Here is a 23,272-nt window from a genome sequence, read left to right as displayed (position 1 = left end):
ATACAGGTTTGACTGTATCACTGTTTTTGTTTATGCAATACCAACTGTAAAGGGAACCCTTCAGATTGCACATACAACCAGCACTTACATTTCAAATTTCCTAATGACCCATAATACAATTGTTATACTGGTTGCTATTGGGTCGGTGATCATTTCCTCTACTCTCGTGACCGTAACGTTTGATTAAGGTGTGATATTGTAAGGAGAAATTAGATGTTAGTCACACTTAGAGGTTGAAGGCTTTTAGAAATGTTTGGGCTTGACTCATGCCATGATTACTTGACAATGAGCATTTTTCGCTGTTTCAACAACTAAAGGCACTCAGCCGAACATTTCCGTTTACCGCTAGGCAAGGTATTCAAGTATTTGTAAACACGCGAATGAGTTTTTGTCGATCAGATGTCCCTTTACGCTAGTAGAAAAATGGTGAGTTGTGACGCGAATTTGTTTTTATAAATTGTAACAATAGTAATAGCAGAAACAGTTATAATGACAGGAATGATAATAGCGTAATAAACTTATGATGGCGTGAGTCATGCCGTAACATACTTTTGATAGTGCTGTCGTGAGTTTGAAATTTTTTTTTCATTCTAGTATTATCACAAAGTTATATAGTTTTTGTTTCGTAAGTAAAACTTCGTAATCATCTCAAGCAAAGAATTCCTTTTTCCTAACCTCTCGACAACTTCCAGGATTCGCGCTGCTACTCTCCCATCCATAACCAAGAGACAAAAGCTGAATGCTATTCTTAACCAGAAACACTAACTTCAACCATAACCCTAAACCTGACCCGGACATAAGGTCTAAACCCTAATCATAACCTCGAACCTAGCACCGTCATTAGGCCTAAACCCTAACCCTAACATCCTAACCATAATGTTGACGCTAACCTTTGCCCTTACCCCAACCCTACAAAGGAAGAGCCTTATTGTTTCAATGCTAGGTGGCCAAACTCGAGATAGAGAAAAGTAAGTTAATAGGACACAATAGTGAGTTTGCACCGGTTTTATTGAACGTCACATTGTGCCACAGTAAAACTCGAGTAAGGATATAGGTATATATCGCCTTTTTTTCGTTTCTATTTATTTACAAGAGTTATTTTCTTACACCAAATGCACGTCCTGCTTTAACAAAACAGCCATCAGAGGAGCGCACCACGAACGAACAAGCGCTTAGCCTTTGTATCGTTATGTCAGCAACACATCGCCGCAGAAGGGTTCGGTTTCGATGAGAAATTAAAGAAGTCAATTGGTTACTTGCCATCTTGACGTGAATGTTAAACACAGAATCGCCCAACGAAGGGCCAGCACACAGATTGAATAGAATTGTTTTCAGTTTGAAACTGGAATTTCCAGTAACCTACACTCAACACCGTAAATCAAGGGTTAACTTAACCCCTATCAGACACGGAATTACACAATTACATAAGCATTTTTCATGAAAGAACATCACACTCAGGAAATGAATCATTACAGCAGTTAAGATAACATGACAATGCACTCTTTTCTCGCACTTCTGCTGGGTGCTGAACGCGTCAACGCGTAAGCTTTGCATTTTTCATTTTTTGAATCATTACAGCTGCTAAGATAACATAACATTGCACTCTTTTCTCGCACTTCTGCTGAGTGTTGAACGCGTCAACGCGTAGGCTTTGCATTTTTCAGAGCGATACTGTTCCACCATCTGCTGAGTCGCACTGTATATTTAAAACCTTAAAACAAATAGTTTTATACTACAGCTTCAGCAAGCACAAAATGAATGCGTCAGTAATAAAAATGGCGCGGTAAGATGCTTCTGATAGAAAGTAGCACAAGTGTCGAGTAGCAACTTACAGACACGCGTCATACCTAAAATACATTCAGTTCTCTTTAAAATCTGTATAAATACACTTCTAAAAGCGGTTATTTTCACGCACGCGCGCCGTTCTAATTAACTGTACATGCTGATTAGAATGCTCTTAATGTCTTACTGTACTTGTTTCTACCTAAGTTACTCTATATCAAACCCCGATCGGGTTAGTGTTTGTTGTTATGACACTCGACATCGTAGTAGCAGCAAGATTTTCTAGTTCCAGGGTAGCCCGGTGAGCCATTTGCGTGAGAGCGCTGGTAGCGACATCTTCAGCAGAGGCAGCATCTGTGCCGTGGGAATTATTTGTAAGAACTCCGTTCGTTTGCTCACCAACTTGATGATCTGTTGGAAAAATAGGAACTCGTTTGATAAATTGGCAACTTTACTGACATTCTATCACCCTTAGCTTGGCATTTTTTCCAAGATAAACTCTAACGTTAAGTTTTGGTAACACTGGTTACAGAAAAGAGGACTACAAGACAGCTCTTTGATCGGAAGGTAATCCCGATAATGATAGCCAATAACTGCATGAAGAAGTTTTTTTTATCACTATAGAAAAGAAGAACAGAAAAAAGCAAGTGAACAAAACTAGACATAAAGACAGTTTGAATTTTTCACGGAGGTCGAGATGCGAGAGAGCGTTGATGATTGTGCTTGCTTCTTTTCAAGTCTCCGCTCCCGTCTCCATACTCGACCAACTTCTTTTGTACGAAGACCGCGCGATTTCGTGAGTCAAATAGACAAAACAAAATCTTAATTATGTTATCGACTGTTTGATTAGTTTAGAGCAAGATTTTCAGTTTAAATACTTACTTAACATCTGTGCGTTTCTTTGCTGTGCTATTGTGACCGGGCAGTCTTTGTGCGCCAGAAGTAGGGATTTTAACTGCGCAACTTCGGTTCGTAGAAGTGTTATTTCACTCTGTACAAACATTACAGAAATCGAAAAATTGTGTCAGTGTACGTGTTATAAAAGTATCTAAAGGCAATCACAAAGAAGTTAACATAGCGATTCATAGGACTGTTGTTTCCTGAGTCACAAGGTAAATCGTATGAATAAAGTTTCTACACCCTTGAAAACCAACATGAAGGTCTTCAATGATTGAATCAGCACGACCAACACTCCTGCCGAAGTTCCGCTTCTGAATCAGTGGAACATTGTTTTCAGTGATTTTTTTTACGACGATATTTCAGGTAATTGTTTGTGTTGTCATTATCTTTATCAATATGATTGAGTGATGTGCTATCATGCTGCTTCAAATGAACAAACGATCGAGAGAAAACGCATCATAGTTAATTTAAAACGGTCGACAAAACAAACGAAAAACAGTAAAAAAAGTAAAACCAATCATACCTGTAGGTGAGCATTTGTATTACTAAGGTCATCTGCTTTTTTCTCTAACTGCTGCACCCAGATTTTTCTCTTTTCTCTGCATCTAGTGGCCGCAGCTCTGAAGGAAACACGCACAGGTTCATCAAGTGTGTACATGTACAGGCACTATCATTTTAAAAACAGATACAGCTACTCCATTTGAAGGTTGTTGTAGATAATGGGTTTCCTTTCACTCTAACATGTCAATTGTGATGCAAGATAGAAGTAAATTGGGATAGAATGGTTTGTTGTTCTCTTCAACCAACTTTAACCCATAACATCCAAACTATACATGTATATAGTATGCATATACTGAGTTTTGTCTGTGAATACTCACCGATTTCTTTCAAGGAAGCGCTTTCTTCTCTCGTCAGGGTCCAGCTCATCCTGTGTTCTTCGTGGGCGTTTTCTACATAAACAAAGTTTTATCATTTTAATCTCATTGACTCAGACAGGGAACATATAGTGTATGTATTAACGATACGACAGTGATACGATATAACTACTACATGCCATGTCTAATGGGTGTGGGGAAGATATGAGGTAGTAGATGACTGATGAACTGGACAACAAAACCAACAAGCCCATGGATTTAATTTTAGGAAAAGGAATAAGAACCAGCTCTCCATGCTTCCATAGGCTAAACAGGCTCAGATGCCAAGGTTTGAAAACCAATAAAGCCAAAAATTTTAAATTACCATGGCTACTGTTATCATCACAGTTAATACTTACGAGGCACCTGACATTTTCTTGGTGTCCTGTGGACTGTTGCTGGTTACGACTGTAGTTTGTTGGTGATTTATGTGATTAGCTGGACTCACAGGGAGACCATTATGTTGGGATGTTACCATGTCAACAGCTTCAGTCATGGCACGATGTATGATATTGTTAGACTGTGCTGCTTGGTGCATTTTAAGCTGTTCCTTGAGACGCTGCAAAGTCAAAACAAGTTGACTATTGTGGCAACAATTTCATTACATTCTTTTGCGTATCAAAATTGATTTAGGAAACCAAAAGAGATATAGGACATGCTGCAATTTTGCCTATTTCAAACATTCAGTAAGTAAACCAAAGCATGATAGTAAATGATGTGATAATGGCAGTGGAGCAAAGGAGGTGTGGTGTTGGAGCACCATTACTGGCACGAGAGGCTTGATTGTGATCAGACAACTGAGCTGAAGAGTGAGAAGTGGACGAGTTTGGGGGCTAAAAGTTGGGAAAAAAATGGATTTATGTCACTCTATCACAAAATTTAAAGTGCCAAACTTAACCTTAAGTTAAAGGAAGATCATGACTTCAGCTGAAAATGAGGAAGTTTAAATTTCATGTAATATACAGTGTATGAGACTTCAGCAAATGAAACATTTCCTTTTTTTTGGGTTATAACAAGATTACCTCAATATTAGGCACCTTAATGAAAAAAAAAAAGAACATAATGGTTGGGTTGGGTGGCATATTGAACCAACCCAGACCTCCCTGACTATTTCACTCTACTGCTATTTTATTACATTTCTCATTTTGCTCCATTTTACTCCATTGTACATCAAGACAAATTGAGTTGATCACGTCAACCAAACAGACTGGGTAATAGTGCTCACTGAATCAACAAAGAATAGATCAACATCTAACTTGATCTATTACCTAATTTACAGATGAGTGTCACTGTTAAAACAAACAAGGTTTGAAAGGGATTTAGTGACTATGAGAATTGCTAATCCTCATGGACAAGATATATTTGTAACCAAGAGTTCAAAAGTTTCCCTGAAAGTTTGCCAACATCAAACCTTGGTAAAAGAAAGGTTTTAACCCTTTCATTCCTAAGATCTCCTTTGCAATTCTCTTTGCTGTCTGTCATACAATTCCAATAATGTTAATTCTGAGAATTTGGTATTGGATCAACTTCATGTCACAATCCCTTAATTTATATTTCTATTTCTATCGATATTTTAAGGAGCAATTTTGTCTTGGTCAGTCACAGGAGCTAAAGAGTGAAGAGAGCCAGAGTAAGAGTGCAACTAAAGGCTTAAACTCAGGCCATGCTGAACCTCCCACATTTGAGATTTACCAATCACAAACTTAAAGGTACATGTATGATGGTGGCTCTATGAAAATATTATTCTTGCAGGATACAATTTAACACACCTGTTTAGCACTGCCCATGAAAGAGGGTGGACTACTTGCACTTGGGCTGCTTACTATAGCTGGGGTGGGGATGGATGGAATTGGCATTGAAGAGCTGGAGGAGTTAAGGCGGCTGTGTAAATGACTAGGCACTGGAAGTGCAGGGGGGACTTGAGCATCAGGAGCTGCTATGGAGGCTGGTATTGCTGGTGGAATGTGCGGGGGGACTCGCACAAGTACTGACACTGGGGCTGCAGATATGACGACTTTTTTGGTGTCTGTTGTGGTGTTATTTTGCACAGGTGGTGTTAGCTGAAGTTTAGACTCAGCTTCTTCAATCACAATGACGGTTGGTGTTGGAGCACCATTACTGGCAAGAGAAGCTTGATTGTGATCAGACAACTGAGCTGAAGAGTGAGAAGTGGACGAGTTTGGGGGCTAAAAGTTGGGAAAAAAATGGATTTATGTCACTCTATCACAAAATTTAAAGTGCCAAACTTAACCTTAAGTTAAAGGAAGATCATGACTTCAGCTGAAAATGAGGAAGTTTAAATTTCATGTAACATACAGTGTATGAGACTTCAGCAAATGAAACATTTACTTTTTTTTTGGGTTATAACATGATCAACTCAATATTAGGCACCTTAATGAAAAAAAAAAGAACATAATGGAATACCATTTTCAAAAATAGATTCCTACAGAATGTCACTGAATGGAATGCCTTGTCTTTCATATACAGTTACATCTACATGTTTATCATATTCAGTGTTCAGGGAATGCAATGTATATTACCACGGTAACCATGTAAAATGAGTGTTACCAACATCATCACAAACCTGATCAGTAGCTCTCTTGAAATCCTGAAATGAAACAAGCCAAAAAAATTGCATAGTTTTAGTCCTGATTTACAAAATCATTTCATTATCAGTTGTGTGACCATGCAGTTTAATAACACCTGTATATCATAGCTATTGTGATGTAATGTTGAACCCCCCTCCCAACCCCCCTCAAAAAAAAGGATAATAAACAATTTGGACATGTTCCAGTTGACTGATAGAGAGAAAAAATTGATCATAAGCATAATGACAATAATGGCTAACTCATGGCTTTTTCATTTACAGTAGCATTTTGATAAACAATACTGTCCAATTACCTTGACAAAGTTTGGCTGTTGTTTGATGAAATCACATCCTAAGTATTCCTCAATTCAGCTGAACCTTTTATCTAAACATTTATTTTTGTGAACAGCATCAAGAGAGCCAAAGCTAACAGTGGATGGAAATTTATTTAATTAGATCAACCCCTTATAGAGAAAACCTGAGGCCCACTGATTACAAAAAACTATGGTTTAGGTTAGACCTCCTGAAAATAACCAGCCTGACACATACATTTTTTGCAAAGTTCACAGATGTTCAGAGGAAAGCTACCTTGCTCAACTTTTTATGCAAGTTTACATTTACGTGATTCAAAGCAAAACCAGAACATACATGTACCTGGTCAAATGGATTCTCCAAATCCTCGAAGAGTCCTTCCTCTTCACAGTTCCTTAAAAATCTTGTTGGTGTTGGTGTCTGATCTGCAAATAGGATATCATATAAGGATGACCATATTAAATGACAACAAAATTTATTGTTCATCCTGATCTGTTGAAATAAAGTGATAGCTACAGTATAAATGCATACCTATGTGGAAATAACATACTTAGTGTATACTAAAACAGTGGATAGCATTGAAGGCATGCCCTGATTAACTACCCAAACTTAAAACTTTTGCACCCGAAAATATTATAAAGGCTGCAGAGATAAATGAGTTGAAATCATCTTCATTTGCTACAAACAGTTGCAAAAATCTTCAGAACCTTGAGAAGAAAGTGAATTTACTGACTTCATCTCATGGCCAAGAAGAAAGTCAGTGAAAAAAAAGGTCCCTTTCCCAGATTTACTGTTGTTCATCAAAGTTTTGTACAGCAATCAACAAGAGGGGAAAGAGTAGAAACATTATGTTGGATTTCATGGTAACATGTTCCAACTACTTTTGCAACTGGTTGTAGTGATCAAACCTCAGTTTTAGTATATACTAAAACAACTAGTGTTGGTGGCTAGCAGTGAATATTTCACATCTCAGTAAATATCCACCACAAGCCACTTCCACTTCCATGAATAGTTGTTAATCATCACTACTTCTTAGAAATTGGTACCAGCAGTGGTATGGGGGAGAGCACAAAGTGTAATTAATCAAAATGTACCTAATCCCACAGTCATTTCTTATCAGGAATGACACAATCAAATACATTCTAGGCACTCAACAAAATTAACTAGGCACAGCAGAAAGCTTATGTTTATTTGCAACAGTGAGCTTGGTAATCATTTACCAATAGTCCAAACAAATTTGGCAATGACATAGTTTAGAGCATAGCATATCACAGAATACAGAATACAGAATAAAAACTGAATTAGAACACAACTTGAGTGCCACAACTGCAGACTTTCACAGTATACTCACTTGGTGGTCACAAGTGCACATTAACTGAGAGCTTTCAATTAATTACGAAACTGTAATTAGCTAGTGTAGCAGCTAACAAAATTTTAATGTTTCAAGTACACATTTATGTTGTTTCCTCATCCCTAAAATGGCATGCAAGGATAACTACGAGTTTGTACAACAACCAAAACCAAAACCAAGGTATTTGAGAACTTATTATAACAGGAAAACTGTAAAACAGAATTTCTAACATGTAGCAGGACAAACATACATGTAAGTTTGAAAGCAAGTTAAGTACCATGGATTAAAGTCATTCAGGCCACTCACGACCTCTACAAATTGTTGAGGGCATAAGGAAGCGAAGGAGCTGATATAAGGCAACGAATAAGACTTGTCACGTAAAACCATCAGCTAAATTCATTTATAACTACCGCACGTAAATACAAACTAACAAAGGATCTGTTTGGTCGTAAGAGTGCTAAATATAAATTTGGTGTGATCTTGCAAACGAAGGAAAATTACCTGCAACAGTTAAGTCTGTTCCTTTAAGAGAGCCGAATTTAAGAGTTAACTGGTGCTTTTGTTTGTGTCTTTCCAGGTGATCGTTGTTAGCGAATCTCTGTGAAGAGAAGAAGGTGAAAAGTTGGCTAAATGTAGGCTTACGTAAGGCTTGGAAACATCTACGGGTGACGACATCACTATAAAATTAAACCAGTCGCTTCCAAACTCCCCCAGGAAGAGATATATGACAGCAACAAATGGTACTCAGCCTAACCTGTCCACATCCAGGAGTCGTACACTGGAATGGTTTATCATCGCTATCCTCCATTTTGAATCCTTCCTTCTTCATAAACTCTCAGAAACCAACATTTAGAAGAGCCAGAGAAACCTCAGAACTGTCAGAATTTAAATAACCCATTAAAGGGTTGCTCTCGAGACTTTTCTTATCCTTTGAATATGGGTAAAAATAAGAATTCTACTCTTCAGAAAATGTAAAATTTCCCCTAAAAATGAATCTTTCCCTCGCGTCTCTTCAATGCATATTTTTGTCACATGACGTAATTACATGGCAGATTCGTGACGTCAGGACGCTCGCCTCGTTTTGGTGCCTCGTGCGGTTCATTTTACTTTCACTTCCGCTGTAAAGTAGTTCCTGATTGGTGGTCCGGGTGATTATGGCGATCAGCAAGTCTGACTTGTTCCGTTTTGATTGGGTAAAACTGCTAAGGCGGAAGTCTTCTAGTTATTTGAGGGAAAAACCCAATAAAAAGTCTAAACTTATGAAAAATAATGATAACGATTACAAAGGTCATCAAAATTCAAACTGCTTATCAAAAGTACATAATTTTAGTTTAACTTTGCGGATTAAATTATAAACTCAAAATGTGAAAGAAAAAAGGTCAGCTAATTAGTGAGCGTATAAAAATACCTCTTGTTGCAGCGTTTGGATCACCCTTGGTGAAGGCACTAGACAAGAGTGTCGAAACGTTGGGTCTATGAATTGTAACTTCTCGGTTACATTCATTAAATCTTTAAACCAGAGTAACATCAAACCATGTCTGATTGTCCACCTGGTTGCCATGTGAACTAAGGTATTTTAATGGTGTTTCGTGTATAAGATGAAAAATAAAAAGCTTCCAGTCCTAGCGGTGAGTCCATATCTTCTTCTTTAGTGATAAACATACGGTGGAAACCCCTCTATTATGAGTCACCTTGGAAACTGTTTTTGCTGTGGTTGTACCGAGAGACAGAAAGGGTGTAGAATCTTTGTTACTCCGGCCTGGGCTCTGAACTGGAAGGAATCAGGCGAAAGGCTGGCGATTACGACGATGAAAGCATTACCAAAATTTTAGTAATTTAGTGGTTTAACATGGAAGGCCACATGCAATTTTGATTTGTTTTATTTTTACCTTTTCAGGCATACTAAGTATCGACATAGTTATCAGAATCAAGACTGCTGGCCACAAAGGTGCTAAGATGCGTAAATGTATCACCTTCTGAGGTAAAGGAGTAAATAATTTGGCGAAAATGAAAATAAAAGGCCGGTTTCATCTCCAAACGCCTGACGTGAAAACTTTTCGGTCGAGCTGAAACCGCCGTTTTATCTTATTCTCACATCTCAGCTGGTCAATTCCCCCCCCCCCCCTCCGCCTTCTCCTAGGATGTGTTACGAGTGAAAGATTCCAAATAACCCTCAATATAAACAGCTTGCCAAAACAACAAAACGAGCCAAAAAAACTAAAAATGTGATGATTGTGCTCAAAAATTGCTCTGAGAAAAGGAAAGATATTTTTCTTGCATGTCAGCTCATGTGAGTGACGGCGGGTAAGAGGGGAGGGTACAAGGGCTATTTGAAATATAGCACAACGGTTATCATCAGTTTGAAAAGTGCCGGGAGAAGTTGATGAATTTTGTTTTCTGGTTATTATTCATGGCCAGTGAAGTTCCTTTGGTACATTAGAGGGGTTGCAGCTTATAATCAGTCGCCGATCGATAAACAATCACATTGAATTCATTCCTCTTCAATCTGCAATTCTACATTCTAATTGACAAGGTCGATTTGCTTTTTCGAAGAATCGTTTGTACGCATATAATGAAAGTGGTGCCCCTGAAAATTACAGGAGTATTCACTATACCGAGTCAATTGATAGGAGATTGAATTGTTCCATGTCAACTGATGAGAGATGAGAGGTTTTACTAAAGTTGATGAAAATTCCAATTTGCAATTCTAAAGGTATGGTTTATTCTGATGAGTTTTGTTCTAATAAAGTGAAGATGATTTCATCTAATCTGTGATCATCCAATCCAATTTGGCATGTCTGTCACCGAGATTTCGGCTAGTGATCCGCTCGAGCGGTGGAAGGCCTTTTTAAGCATGCAGTTGAAATAAGAAAATTTGACTTTGGATCAGTATTGCTGTGTTGAGTTATTCACGAAGTGGCAATTAGCCGTGAGAGGATCTCATTTTATCTAATTATCAAAGGAGACTACAGGTAGGTTGGCTGGTTGTTCAGCAGGTCACATAAAAGATACTAAATAACAAATTCGTTTAAAGCTGCGTATGCACTCAAGAGGCAGACAGGGGGATAGATATATTTTAACAGTTCATTTGTAAGGTGCGGTTGCGTCTGATCAGAGGAAAAACCATTGACTGTCATATCTTTCTCATAAAAATATACAACGACTATTCACCGAAGTGGAGGTGGCTAGCGGTGGATATTTACCGAGCCGCGAAGCGGTCAGGAAAAGATCAATCGTTAGCCAGCGACGCTGAGGTGAATGGTTGTTTTAGTGTTTACTTTTACGGTGATGTTATATATCACAAAGGACGATTTTTAGCTAATTTATTTCTGAAACGATTATAACATTTTCTGGGGCAAATCCTGAGTGCATCTCTCGGAAGTGAATATGAATAGGATATTCAGAGTTTAAGCAGCCAATCACAGCGCGCCTTTAACGCTATCCCTGTTTTAGTATATATCAAATTTATATATATATATATATATATATTTTTTTTTTTAACTGATGAGGAACTGACATGTCAATTTTGAGAATAGCCTTTGAAGTTAAGGTTTTTTTTTCTCTTGAAGAGGTCCTTTTGATCTTAATTTTCCTTCATTTCTATACTGCTATGAAGCGTCAAAATACAGACAAAAATGCGTTATCGTTACGACTATAACCATCCTTTATTAAGTTAGGATTTCTTTGATTTATATGAAGTAACTTCTTATTCGACTCTTGGTTAAGAGCATGTCACATAATCTGTTTGTTCCCCTGAAAAATTAGTGTGTAACAGTCAACTCTTAAAGCGACATGGAAAGTTGTAGAAAGTAAAAAAACTGCAGGAGGGGAGGAATGGTCTCGTATGTAATGACTCTAAGAGTTATCATTAACCAAGTGCTAGTTAAGAATTCCAAATCCGCATTCCTTTTTCCTGTCAGTTTGAAATAATGCATGTGGTGTTGTCTACAAACATGAAACGGAATCGACCGCTACGATCATAACATTATATTCCTTCAACAGTTTAATCTTTTTTTTTTACCATAAAGCAAAGTAAGTAAATTTCTGTCAACAAGCTGAACTTGGTGAAATATAAGCAGTCAGCGTTCCACTTGTTAACTTAAAGCATGACCAGAACAAAACACATGATTGTTACGCAGCTTGTCTCAGCACTAGTGGGATTTACTTTGCGTTCTGACACATCACATCACTCTCATTCTTCTCATTATTTTGCCATCCAGACCCAATCATTCCAATAGCCGAGAATACTCTATTGTCATTTCTTTGCGGACAGAAATCAGAACCAAACGGATTCATACACAGTTATTTAATCCCACACGTGATTAAAGACATTTGCTTAGTGTTTTCACGCCATTTTTCTAAGTTCTGAGCGAGAGAGGTCATTGTGTCCCCACGCGCCGAAGGAGTCGATGATCGTATGACCACTGATGGATGGACCATCCTATGCTCCAATTTACCATGTGACCGGCTTCGGAATTTATTCAGTGGCGTCCAGCGTTTAGCAGAATATACAAACTTAAAGGGCTTACCTCGAAATCACTTACATTTACCCCTAGAGCCAAATCATATTTAGAAACAGGTAGCTGTCTTTAAAAAAATGTAGGTTTGTGAACAGGAGTTCGCTGGTGCGTCAAAAAGTGAAAGGGCTTGTTTGACATATACCGCCTGAAGCTGATTTCAGGTTCACACGAGGGTAACCATGCAAGAAAATGAGATTTAAAGCTTCAGTCAGTCATAACGTTCGAATATAGCCTGGCGGACAATTAATTTCATCTCAAGAAGTAAAGATAAGGGACAAAAGGTGGGTTAACGCTTTCGAATTTTCCTTTGATTTTAGCAAAGAACTGATTACTTCTAGTTGATGTTGGCAGTGAATCACTACACCTGCAGTTCCAATCAAGTTTAACAATAAAACTCTGTGAAATGAGAGATAGGTTGACGTAACTGTGTTGTATTTAGCGCAAAAAGAAAAAGATCTATGAGCGGTCTTGTTGTATGTTTATTGTCATGATGTTAATCTCTGTCCATCACCTAAAACAAATCTTTGGAACCACTCTGGGATTTCACTTAACTCGTCACTTGCCTAGAAATAATTGTCGAATGATATTTAAGAATTCATTCTTTCTTTTCTAAATTAGAATGATACCAAATGATAATACTAAGGGTTCAAAGGAAAGACTACAAGCCAGAATGTTAAATACCTCTGTTCCGATCAACAAAAATATTTTTGGCGCTCGTAGAAAAGGTGCTTTTTGTAGAGGGTAGCAACATTAACTTAACTCGATTCTTGCTTCGAGGTATTAACATGATGATGAAGTTCTCTTGTCTTCTGACTAGGAAGTGAAATTCGATATATTTCCCACCTTGTTAATAGATCACCAACAATAGTATCCATTTGTCTGACTTTCAAAGTAACACTTATTTCACGTGACAAAAATCTGCTTTGAGCCGATTGACCGCGCAAGTGCTTAGCGACATGGGACCTGTTGTTGTACCTGCCGTCCTATGTCTGTTTACACGCTTTGAAGGTCACGGACGGTAAGAGGTCTTAGTAGAGCTTGTTTTGTGTATCTCAGGTTACACAAGGGCTGATATGACCCGACTGCTGTTCGCCTGTTCGTTGCTTTGCTTGGCCATCGGTAAGTACTTCATAACACTGTTGAATTATATAAATATCATGTTCCCTCTTGAGAGGAGTTATCTATCCAGGGGCGATATTCTGGATATGATCTGATAACGGAACAGATCACTGGAACAATATTCACTAAAAAAATATAAAGCTCCAAGATATCTTGGTTAGTCTCCGTTTTTGATGTGTTTTATATAACTTTACAGGAATCGTTTCAAATGTTATCCTCGGGAGCATAATTCGATGGTCAGGGATAATTTTTTTTAAGCAAAACTATCGTATAACAGTGAGACCCTAAGAGATATAGTTGAAAAAAATAATCTCAACATGACGTAATTTTTTTTTAAAATTCATCTTATAAGTTCACTTGCTCGTAAAATTTATAAGTACAGATAACGGACCCGTGTTGAAACATCAGAGAATATTCCAACTTTGTCCGCGATATTGCTTTTACCGATGACTTTTTTTTATATTTTCACGGCATATCGGACCATACAGTTTGTAAAAAATAATTTACTGGGTCTTATTCTGTTGAACAGAATTCCTCTCGAGTGTTTTCACTTTATGTATAATTCCTGTTTGTGAACGTCGAGGTTTGAACCATTTATCAAACAGTTCCGAGAAATTTTGGTTAAAAATAGTCGCACAGTGGTGAACTGTTAAAATTTGACAAGTTCAGTGTTCATACGTCGCGTACCAGACAAAACACGGCCCTGTGCCTGACTCTTTGCGGGTCATGAAGTTAGGATACCAGTTATGCGCTCAATTTGCATATTGTCAGTAACACTGGCCACCTTTGTCAGCCTAAACAAGTTTCTAATTCTAATTTTGTTGTAATAATTAGTCCTAAAAGCGACTTCCTCCTATCTTAGACTGAGCTTCGAACTCGATGCGTGATCGATCGTTCACCTGATTTTCCTCTTTTTCCCTTTTCGTAAGCCAACAAGATTCGAAATCCACTTTGAGGAATACTTGATATCAGTGTTACCTTTTTGTTAAGGAACATATTTTTTTCCACTCACATTCAGTGAAATCAGTATCAGTTATAGAGTAAATGTTATCGATGAAGAGTCTTGTAGGAATACTTAGGTGAGACCAAGTAATTGTTCTGGTGGCAACACGTCACTATACGCATGATGTTACCGCATTTCATCATAAAGTGTTTATCATGAAATTTGATGACAAATCATCGATCGAAATTTGGTAGTTCATAAAGCTATATCGCGCATGAATGAAAGCTAAAATGTGTAATTTTTGTTTTGTCGTAATCACGTTTGTTTGTTTGTTGTTTCCCGATTTCCTCCTAGTTAACGGCCTATAAAGCTTCACGAAATTGGGACAAATTGTTAGGAAAACCACTTCACTTCTTTAGTTTAATGTTACAGTGACAACCGATGCACGTAAGACAAAGACGAACGCCAACACGCATCTCATCGGCAATATACATGGAAGTAAACGCGCAGCTATACCAACCTCACTGCTTCCTTAAGAAAAAAACGTACAGCCATTACTGATGGAGCTCGATGACTAAGTCAAACCTTGGTGAAAAGCCTAGATAAACAACTTAATATCACTCAAAGAAAACTAACAAAGGATTGCTCATGCACAAGTATGGAAAAAACTCGGTCACCTTACCGGCAAATTTATGCGCGCAACGCATATCAGTTTCACAGTGATTAACAACCCGATAACTTAACCTTCTCTTAACAAATTTCCCCACTTTTGCTTGCAACCGAAGAATTTGTTTTAAGCCCACAATCAATATGGTCAGGTTTGGAAGAAAGTCTCCCAGTTCGTTTCTGTTTGATTCCCAGGCAAAAGTGATAATGTTCCAACAATTTGTGATGCACTGTAGGCCAATTAAGTTTTGTTGGGATACGACACTTTTAGTGACAGATTTGACATTCGACGTAACGTTTCATTGTTTCGTTTTACAAGTCGCATGCGCACAGCAGGCAGAACGGACGACCGGAAGTGACGTCACAGACGAGGAGCCTCACCCTTATACTATTTCATTCTTCCTGTTCCCACATCATGAGACTGTTGAACTGTCAGGCGGGAAAGGGAAGGTCACGAATGTCACTCAACATGATAAATCAAATGATCTGACTAAAGGTAACTATCCATGGGCCCTGACATGAAAACCAGACTGAGTTACAACTTGTTTCCGTCTTTGATAGTATTGGTCGTTAGTAGCAACGAAGTTTGTGCGGGAAATTGACAGCTAGAAAATGTGGTGAACAACTTTCTCATCTAATACTTCTGACTGAATCTCTTGGGAAGATTTGGCGAAAAGTTCACTTTTTTCGAGATTTAGTGAAGCATAAACAACAAACAAACAAACAAACATGAATGGAACAATGAATGGTTTTTTGTAAAAGCCGATATTGCTATCTTGGCTCGCCTTTTTAAGTAATAACAGGATCTCAGAATAGCTGATTTGAAAAATGTTGTCAGGGATTCGTGTATTTTTAAAAAAATCTCTGAGCTATTGCTTATTCTAATAGCCAAGAATGAGCAGTTTCATCACACACCTTACGATCTTTGGGATTCAATCTTAGATACTCTAGGATCTTTATATCTATTAGAACCAGCAATGAATTACTTTATTTACAAATGGGACCTCACTTAATGCTATTAAGATATTTTACAATTGCTATGTCTCACAAATTTGTCAATTTATCGAATAATAAGGTAATCGTCATGCATGGTGAATTTGGCGCTCTTTTTTTTTTAGCAAAAGGAAAGAATCCGTCGGGTGATCTCGCTCTGGATGATGACCCGGATATATCTTACCAGCACGGTAGCGTGAAACACCCCGCCCATGAAATGTACCCCATGTGCCATCACTGTCCAATGAATTCAACATACGACGAATGTACACATAAACGCACACTCAAGAAATGTAATGATGGTCTTTCTAATATCTGCTTTACAAAGAGTACAAAGAGGAACGATGTAGTTCACTATCATATGGGCTGTGCTAACCACAAGCAATGTCAGAGGGCTCGTGCTAAACCATGCAAAGGTAAGTAGTATGAGTCAGTACAAAATACCCAGTGAACTATTTAGTTGGTTTTTCATCAATTAAAATTATTGCACATGGTTTATTCTTGGCTTTGAAAATCAAATAATTATTGATTGCATGAAAGGGGATATATTGTCGTGGTAAAGCTATTTTTATGTTCCATTCAGCTGGTTGCATTGAATTTTTGCGGCTTCATTCTAACAACTGAATATTTTTCCGAAATGGTTTTACTGAAAATCTATTCGTGGACAGTCCACATGTCATAACTGAACATAGTAACAGACTGGGAAAATGAGACACACATCATTAAAAAAACCTTTTTCGCATTATTATAAGAGGAAAATATGAAAGCTTTGTCATCCCTTTATGTGGACGTATGTTAATGTAGGTTTGTAAGAAGCATTTGGTCCTGAGCGTTGTTTCTTTCATTCCAGTTCACGAGAAACGCTGTTTTACTTGCTGCCAATGGAGCGGATGTAATTCAATGTCTCACCATGGAGACTCAACTGCTCTTTCATTCTGGAATACAGGTCACGTGACTTCTGTCGACTGGGTTACTCTGGGCGTCAGCTTGGTGACCTTTGGTATAATTTATTTCATTTAAAGAGAAAAACCTTCAAAAGTAACATGTACATAGAGTTTGGCCGACTCAGTCTAACAACACAAATGGACTTTGTTTGTATTCTTGAGATTCGAAGGACTTCTTTTGACCATATTATCCCTTAGGCAGCGAGAATGTCTTTTAACTTTCCATGCTGACTGAAAGGAACCTAATAATATGTTTAAAAAGCTGCTGTAATATACCTTTTTGACGGTAGATAATGTTGGAGTGGACATATCTTAGGGAACAAAGCCCGTTGCAGTTTGTTGGAGTAATTTTTCCATATGACTTTGAAGTATTTATCGTTTTCTCGGAGCCTGCGAACACCGAAATTTACACAGATTTTGTCACAGAAAGATTCCTTTTGCAATTTCTGAGACTCCAGTAAATTAGGCGGATGATAAAGCGAACCTCAAAAGTGTCTTTTCTCGTCGATAATTATTTGATGTTGATTGAGTCTAGGCTCAGAATGTGTTAACAGCTCTGTGAGGACCTTTAGATTATTCGGGTTTGTGAAAAATTTCGTAGGCAAAGTATCAACGGGCTTCAGCTCTTTACTGGAAAACCTCACTCAGTTATACCCATACAATAAACAGACCTGGAGTTGTTTGGTGTATGAATATAATTATAGTGGCATTAAAGCACATGTCTTTCTGTTCAGTTCCTGAATAAGAGAGTCTCAGAGGCTGAAATAATAAATTGAGTAACAACTAACACATACGAACTTCACACCCTTTAAAGAACATACTTTTCAGTGATTTATTTCTTACTTTATAGAAAATAAGCTGAAGTAAGACGTACAATTTTCATCGAATTGCATGACTCTAGTACATTACACCAACCCTTGATGACATTTCTCTGCCGTTTCAGTCAAGGAGAACGTGTTCCTTTACGACAACACAATGGGGTCCACACAGGGTCCAGGGGTCCGAATTTCTTAAGACACCGTGCAAGAAGAACACACATTCAAAATCTTACTAGTGCAAACTGAACGCGGCGTAATGTAGCAAGGGACAAAAATTGAACGAATTTCTTACGTGCTCAACACCTGCGTGCTAAGCTAAGACCTTCGATCAGTTCATTCTACAGACAGTAATCAACAATTTCGTATGTCCATTTACTGCTGTGGAAAACTGATCCACGGTAACAAATGACAGCAAACGACTATGCTCGTGCTCACAGAATGTCTGGAGGCACTTCTAGAGACGGAAATTCTCAATGAAACAAATTAAACTCCTCTTAACACGAGTATATAATTTGTAGAACGCTTTTCGTAGTCTTTGACTAAATATGAAGAAAATGAATGGATTTAGGGCACTGCTGATGTTTGGAAGAATGTAAATGAATGTTATGTTTATAAACGGGCTTATTCGAGTAAAACATGTCGAGCACCAAAACAGAGCCATAAGTATGGCGAAGAACGGGAACCAACAGCAGATCAGGGCGCTTATAACTATGGCCAATGTTTTAGCGGCTCTGATCTCCCGAGTCAATGTAAATCGTCGACAGGCGATGCCACCCTGAACAAGTGAGACGGGCTCTGGTAGTGTCCTGCAGTTTGTAGATTTCCAGTGTTCCAGGGAAACTGAAAATACGTAAGAATACGATGCTGTTATGATGAGTAAAGGAAGGAAAAATCCCACACAAGCGGCAAAAGTGTAAAAAGTCGGATCGGGAGTTTTTCGGCACCCTGATGGATTATCTATAGCAAACGCTGGAATGGTAGGATTTGTCCAGTTGTTTAGTCCGAGCGAAGCTATCGCGCCTCCATGAAACCAGATATAGAGAATCATCAAGTGACCTCTTCTCTGAGTTATAATACGGTGATACCTCAACGGATATCTTGTCGCTACAAAACGGTCCAGCGATATTAATGCTAAGTTCGCAAAACAGGTGCAGCGGCAAGCTAAATCTACCCAGATCCAGAAAACACAAGTGGTTTCGTCGAGGCACCAGTGCGTGTTGTGCAAACTTTGGTGGATTCGCATTGGAAGTGAGAAAAAGGCAACCATCAGGTCTGATAAAGCAAGAGACATGACGAGATAGTTTGAGAAGCGATGAAGAGTTTGATTGTAGTAGATTGAACAGCATATGGCAGAATTACCAATTATGGTAGCTATAGTAATGTACAGCAAGAAAAACGTCTGCGCCACGTATTCTGGTCTAGTTCCTTCATAACACGTCTTCGGCTCCATATCATCGTGATTCGTGGCTGACTTCACTTTTGCCAAATCATCATTCATGACCATTTACCATGAACTCATAAACAATCCTCAAACAGATTGGATATGAGATATTCTCCGCAAACCTCACCAGAAGTAATCTCCGTTGTTTAGCGTAGCCACAATCAAAATTTTTCAGATCATTGTAAATATGAAAATGCTGTACAGTTTAAACCCCTCTCTATACTCAGTGGTTAGTGTGAATACACTGAGAGTCTCTGTCTGCCTGCTGTGAAATGATCTACAAATTGTCGGAACAACCAATTTCAAAAGAAATTCCGATAAAAGCTTTTTAAACTGATAAGGAATTCTTTTGTTGGTATTTCCGTATTTTCTTATCAACTGTCACACGAGAGGTGTCATTGCTTCGAATGGTAAATACTCAAGTCAAACAAACCATTTCAATTATATTAAAATTCACAGTCGGTATGAATATTATATCTATTGGCCTTTCCTATTTAAGCAGTTGAAATTAAGATTCCTTTTCAAAGTAAGAGCTTCCTTTTTGAGTTAAAAACGAGTATTTTAAGTCAAATTTTTGATCAACCCATCGGTTGAAAACTGAATTGAAAGTGATCAAAGGCTGACATATTTTCAGCTATTCAATGTCACAACGAGGTGTGGGTTAAAAAAACGGGATATTGAATCTGAATTTAAGAGCTTCTTCTAGGTTTAGAATGCTTACACGAGGAAAGAATATTTTGCAAATTTTATAAACACCATTTCCAACTACTGTTTTTTTAACTTTACAGAAAATGTCTGAGTTTGTTGAAACCCAGTAAAAGTTTCTTTAAGAATAATCCTTTGTTCCTGTCTCTCGTTTTGTTTCAGTTTAGATGTTTTGTATTTGACAAGGAATAATCTGAGACAAAACGCCTATCAATAATTATCATGTAGGTTGATAAAATCAGCTACCACGTCATGTTTCAGTTGTTGTTTTGTCAAATAATCATATTTTGTAAATTAAAACGTGCTTGGGCTCTCATGAACAGAAATGTCCGCATTTTCTGTTATGCAAAGAAACCTGAATACGCAATTTTGAGTTCCGGGTATGTTTAACAACTGAACTGGCTGCTGACAAACGAACAAGAATCAGAAGAAATTTCAAAGCAGTAAAATCCTTCAGAAGTTGCCGCCAGACTGATTATAAGCTATGAACCATCAATATGATAAAAAGCAGACGAATATCGCTCCCAAAACTACTTACGGGGGAGTTAAAGGCTCCCAGTGTTACACTCTATGTTTATTGCAGGCTGACGCGCACGAATAAAAAAAAGCAAAAATATACGCTCTTCTGTTTCAATTAAAGTTTCTTTTCCCGCATTCAGTCAGGAAACACGGCAGAGCCATACGAAATAAGCCACGATTAAAAAAAAAATGATAAAAAAATAAGAGAAGTGGGGATTGGTAAGAGTGGTGATAACTTAGCTCGGGCTGTTTAAATGCGTATCTGTTTCAGGATAACTTCGACCCACTGGGAAGAATGATTACAAAGATTGAACTGGAGGGAATTTCTCCTCAACCAATTTTTTTTAATTTGCTGAAAAGGGCGAGACTTTATTGTAGTTTTCTAGTATGCAATTAGATGTATTTTTGATTATGATATAATTATCTGCTCGCTACTAACGACCTTGCAACTTTTGGGTGTATTTAGGAGTAAACTTCACCGTTAACAGACCCACATTCTCGAACCCCCCTCCCCCCCTCCCCTCGCGGCCATTAAACCAGACATTTAATTACATAACATATCTCATACATCATATATAAATATATATGTTATATATTTTTATATCTTTTCATGAATTTTTAATATACGGGTTCATTTTTATTAGCGAGGTAAATGCTTTCCAAGAGCTTCATATGTTTAGTATTTATCAACACTGTGCTGCTATTTCAGTTTGTGGATACTTAACGTCCTTTGATCTTTCTTCAAGATTTGCTTCAACCGCTGGAACTCTAAAAGTTATTTTATCCTTTCTCATCCAGTTTTACCTCATAAAGCGAGTTTAACTTTGTCAGAGCCGGCGTCACAAGGTATCACAAGGTATAAATGGGAAAACAGGTACCAAGTCTAGGGATTCTCGATAAGAGAAACATTCAATCCAGGCATTACAAGGATTTAAAAGCCACCGTTTATTAACGCACTAGCAACAGATTCATCTATCTTGCGGAAGGACAGGTCGGAAGAAGCTTAAAATTTTTCAGGAATTCTCGGCATTTAATCGAATACAGTAAGAAGCTTTAATTGCTAAACGATATGTCGGACCAAACCAAACGAAAACTCGTTTGATTTGGAACTGACCGTTCATTACTTTGAAATATCTTATTGTCCTACTTATATCACTTACTTAATAAAATTGAAAGAAACACGATTAACGTAAATTAAAGAATAAAAAACTTTCGTTCCTGTGTCACCAGTTTATTTAACTGCTCATTGGCACTGCATAATGTTACCGTCAAAACATATATAGATCGTGAACAAAGCTCAAATTACACAACTTAACGCAGTTGTAACAAGTCGAGTAAAGCCCAATGGAGCCTCTCCAAGCGTTCGTGATAATTGTTTTAACTTTCCTGTTCTCTGAATTGCGAAATCCTCCCGCAAATGATTACGACATACAACAAGAGAACATGAACGCGAAATATATCAGCTTTAGTAAAATGGACCAACAACCATACGACAAACTGCCGAGAGGAAAACGAGGCCAAAAAGATATCATACAAGATTATGCTAGCAAGCCGCCATACTACCCAGCACGAGGAGGAAGAAGAGGCCAAAAAGATATCAGTCATACCTGGTTATGCCAGCAAACCGCATACAACCCAGCACCAGAGGGAAGAAGAGGCCAAAAAGATATCAGTCACACCTGGTTATGCCGGCAAACCGCTATACGACCCAGCACCAGAGGGAAGAAGAAGCCAAAAAGATATCATACTCGGTCTATAAAGTGAATAATAAAATACTTTACATTCTGCCTCGTCAATTAAGGTGATTTCCACAAGGGGCGTCTGGCTGGTTGCACATCCTAAATTTAAAATCTTAATAACTACATCCGGGCTACTGCAACTGAAATAGTGGCGAAAGTTCTCTAAAGACGCGCGAGAAATTGTTAGTAAGGCATTATAAGTTATCACTGCACAACTTTTTATTATCGTCTTGTCGCATGTCAGTGAGTACTTTTCAAATTTTAGTTCCACCTAAATTACAACTGAAAACAAACTAAGGGAAGGTACGTTTTTTATTGGGGGGGGGGGTGGGTCGGGGTATTTTAGAAATTTTTTGCGAAAAAAGTCGTGGCCCTCCCACTTCCCTGCATGGATTAACGCATGACCCTTCACAAATACCACCACAAAACATCTGAACCTCCCCCCCACCTCCTCCATGACAAAAATAACCGGAAGTGTAAGTAGCTAACCGGAAGAGTAACTCACGTAACTGCGTCTGCGCACAAAGCAGTTAATTGCGTGGCGTATGATTGCACGATGAAAACTTGAAAATGGGCGAGGATGTACGAGGAATAGAAAGAGAAAAATGTGCTTGTGGTGAATGCGAGGATTTCATGAGGTCAGATGGAGCAACTTGTGACTATTGTGGCTGTTTACCGACTCGTCATTCTAAAAAGGATGCCCGCTACTATTCTGACTCTGTTGGTGGCACATCGGGTGCGGGAACAAGTCCAGAGAAGTGTAGAAATGAAGACCTGGGGGTGGTTCGCGAACCCAAAGGGCGAATAATACTCAAATAGTATTCTGAAAATTCTAGCTGTCCTTTTGGACCACTTTTCCCTACAAGGAACCCTTTCGCCGCTGTTTCGTGAGTGAAAGAAAGCGCCAGTGGGAAGTTCGCGAGGCTTTGAAAATAATGAATCAAAAGTTGGCTTTTGTGACTTCTGATAATCCAGCGGCTGCCGGGAGATTCATGGAGCTTTATATGGAGTGTAGGCGA

The 23,272-nt window shown here is 38.2% G+C and overlaps 3 protein-coding genes across 4 annotated transcripts; 1 reads left to right on the top strand and 2 right to left on the bottom strand.

Annotated features, from left to right (window-relative positions):
- Positions 1 to 990: 990 nt before the first annotated feature.
- LOC131782334 (cyclic AMP-dependent transcription factor ATF-2) lies at positions 991 to 8,868 on the bottom strand. The gene is made up of 10 exons (XM_059099062.2): positions 8,601 to 8,868; positions 8,348 to 8,444; positions 6,838 to 6,920; positions 6,181 to 6,204; positions 5,366 to 5,782; positions 3,956 to 4,155; positions 3,561 to 3,632; positions 3,206 to 3,302; positions 2,665 to 2,773; positions 991 to 2,193 (listed from the first exon to the last, which is right to left on the bottom strand). Exons 1-10 carry the CDS (start codon positions 8,673 to 8,675, stop codon positions 2,000 to 2,002), a joined length of 1,368 nt encoding a protein of 455 aa, XP_058955045.1. The 5' UTR covers positions 8,676 to 8,868; the 3' UTR covers positions 991 to 1,999.
- A 1,810-nt stretch (positions 8,869 to 10,678) lies between these two features.
- On the top strand, positions 10,679 to 17,818 carry LOC131782327 (uncharacterized). Of its 2 annotated transcripts, none has more exons than XM_059099052.1 (5): positions 10,679 to 10,818; positions 13,423 to 13,485; positions 15,414 to 15,590; positions 16,213 to 16,503; positions 16,938 to 17,818. In XM_059099052.1, the coding sequence occupies exons 2-5, from the start codon at positions 13,440 to 13,442 to the stop codon at positions 17,105 to 17,107; spliced, it is 684 nt and encodes a 227-aa protein (XP_058955035.1). In that variant the 5' UTR covers positions 10,679 to 10,818; positions 13,423 to 13,439; the 3' UTR covers positions 17,108 to 17,818. The 2 variants fall into 2 exon arrangements, with proteins under 2 accessions (XP_058955035.1, XP_066029880.1); XM_066173783.1 differs by lacking the exon at positions 10,679 to 10,818 and adding an exon at positions 11,837 to 12,647.
- A 485-nt stretch (positions 17,819 to 18,303) lies between these two features.
- Positions 18,304 to 19,347, bottom strand: LOC131782347 (probable G-protein coupled receptor No18). The gene has a single exon (XM_059099082.1). It carries the CDS (start codon positions 19,345 to 19,347, stop codon positions 18,304 to 18,306), a length of 1,044 nt encoding a protein of 347 aa, XP_058955065.1.
- Between the last annotated feature and the right edge of the window lie 3,925 nt (positions 19,348 to 23,272).

Source organism: Pocillopora verrucosa, chromosome 10 (genome assembly GCF_036669915.1).
Source record: "Pocillopora verrucosa isolate sample1 chromosome 10, ASM3666991v2, whole genome shotgun sequence".
Lineage (NCBI taxonomy): Eukaryota > Metazoa > Cnidaria > Anthozoa > Scleractinia > Pocilloporidae > Pocillopora > Pocillopora verrucosa.
Note: the sequence above shows the minus strand (reverse complement) of the source record. Positions and strands in the feature narration are given on the sequence as shown.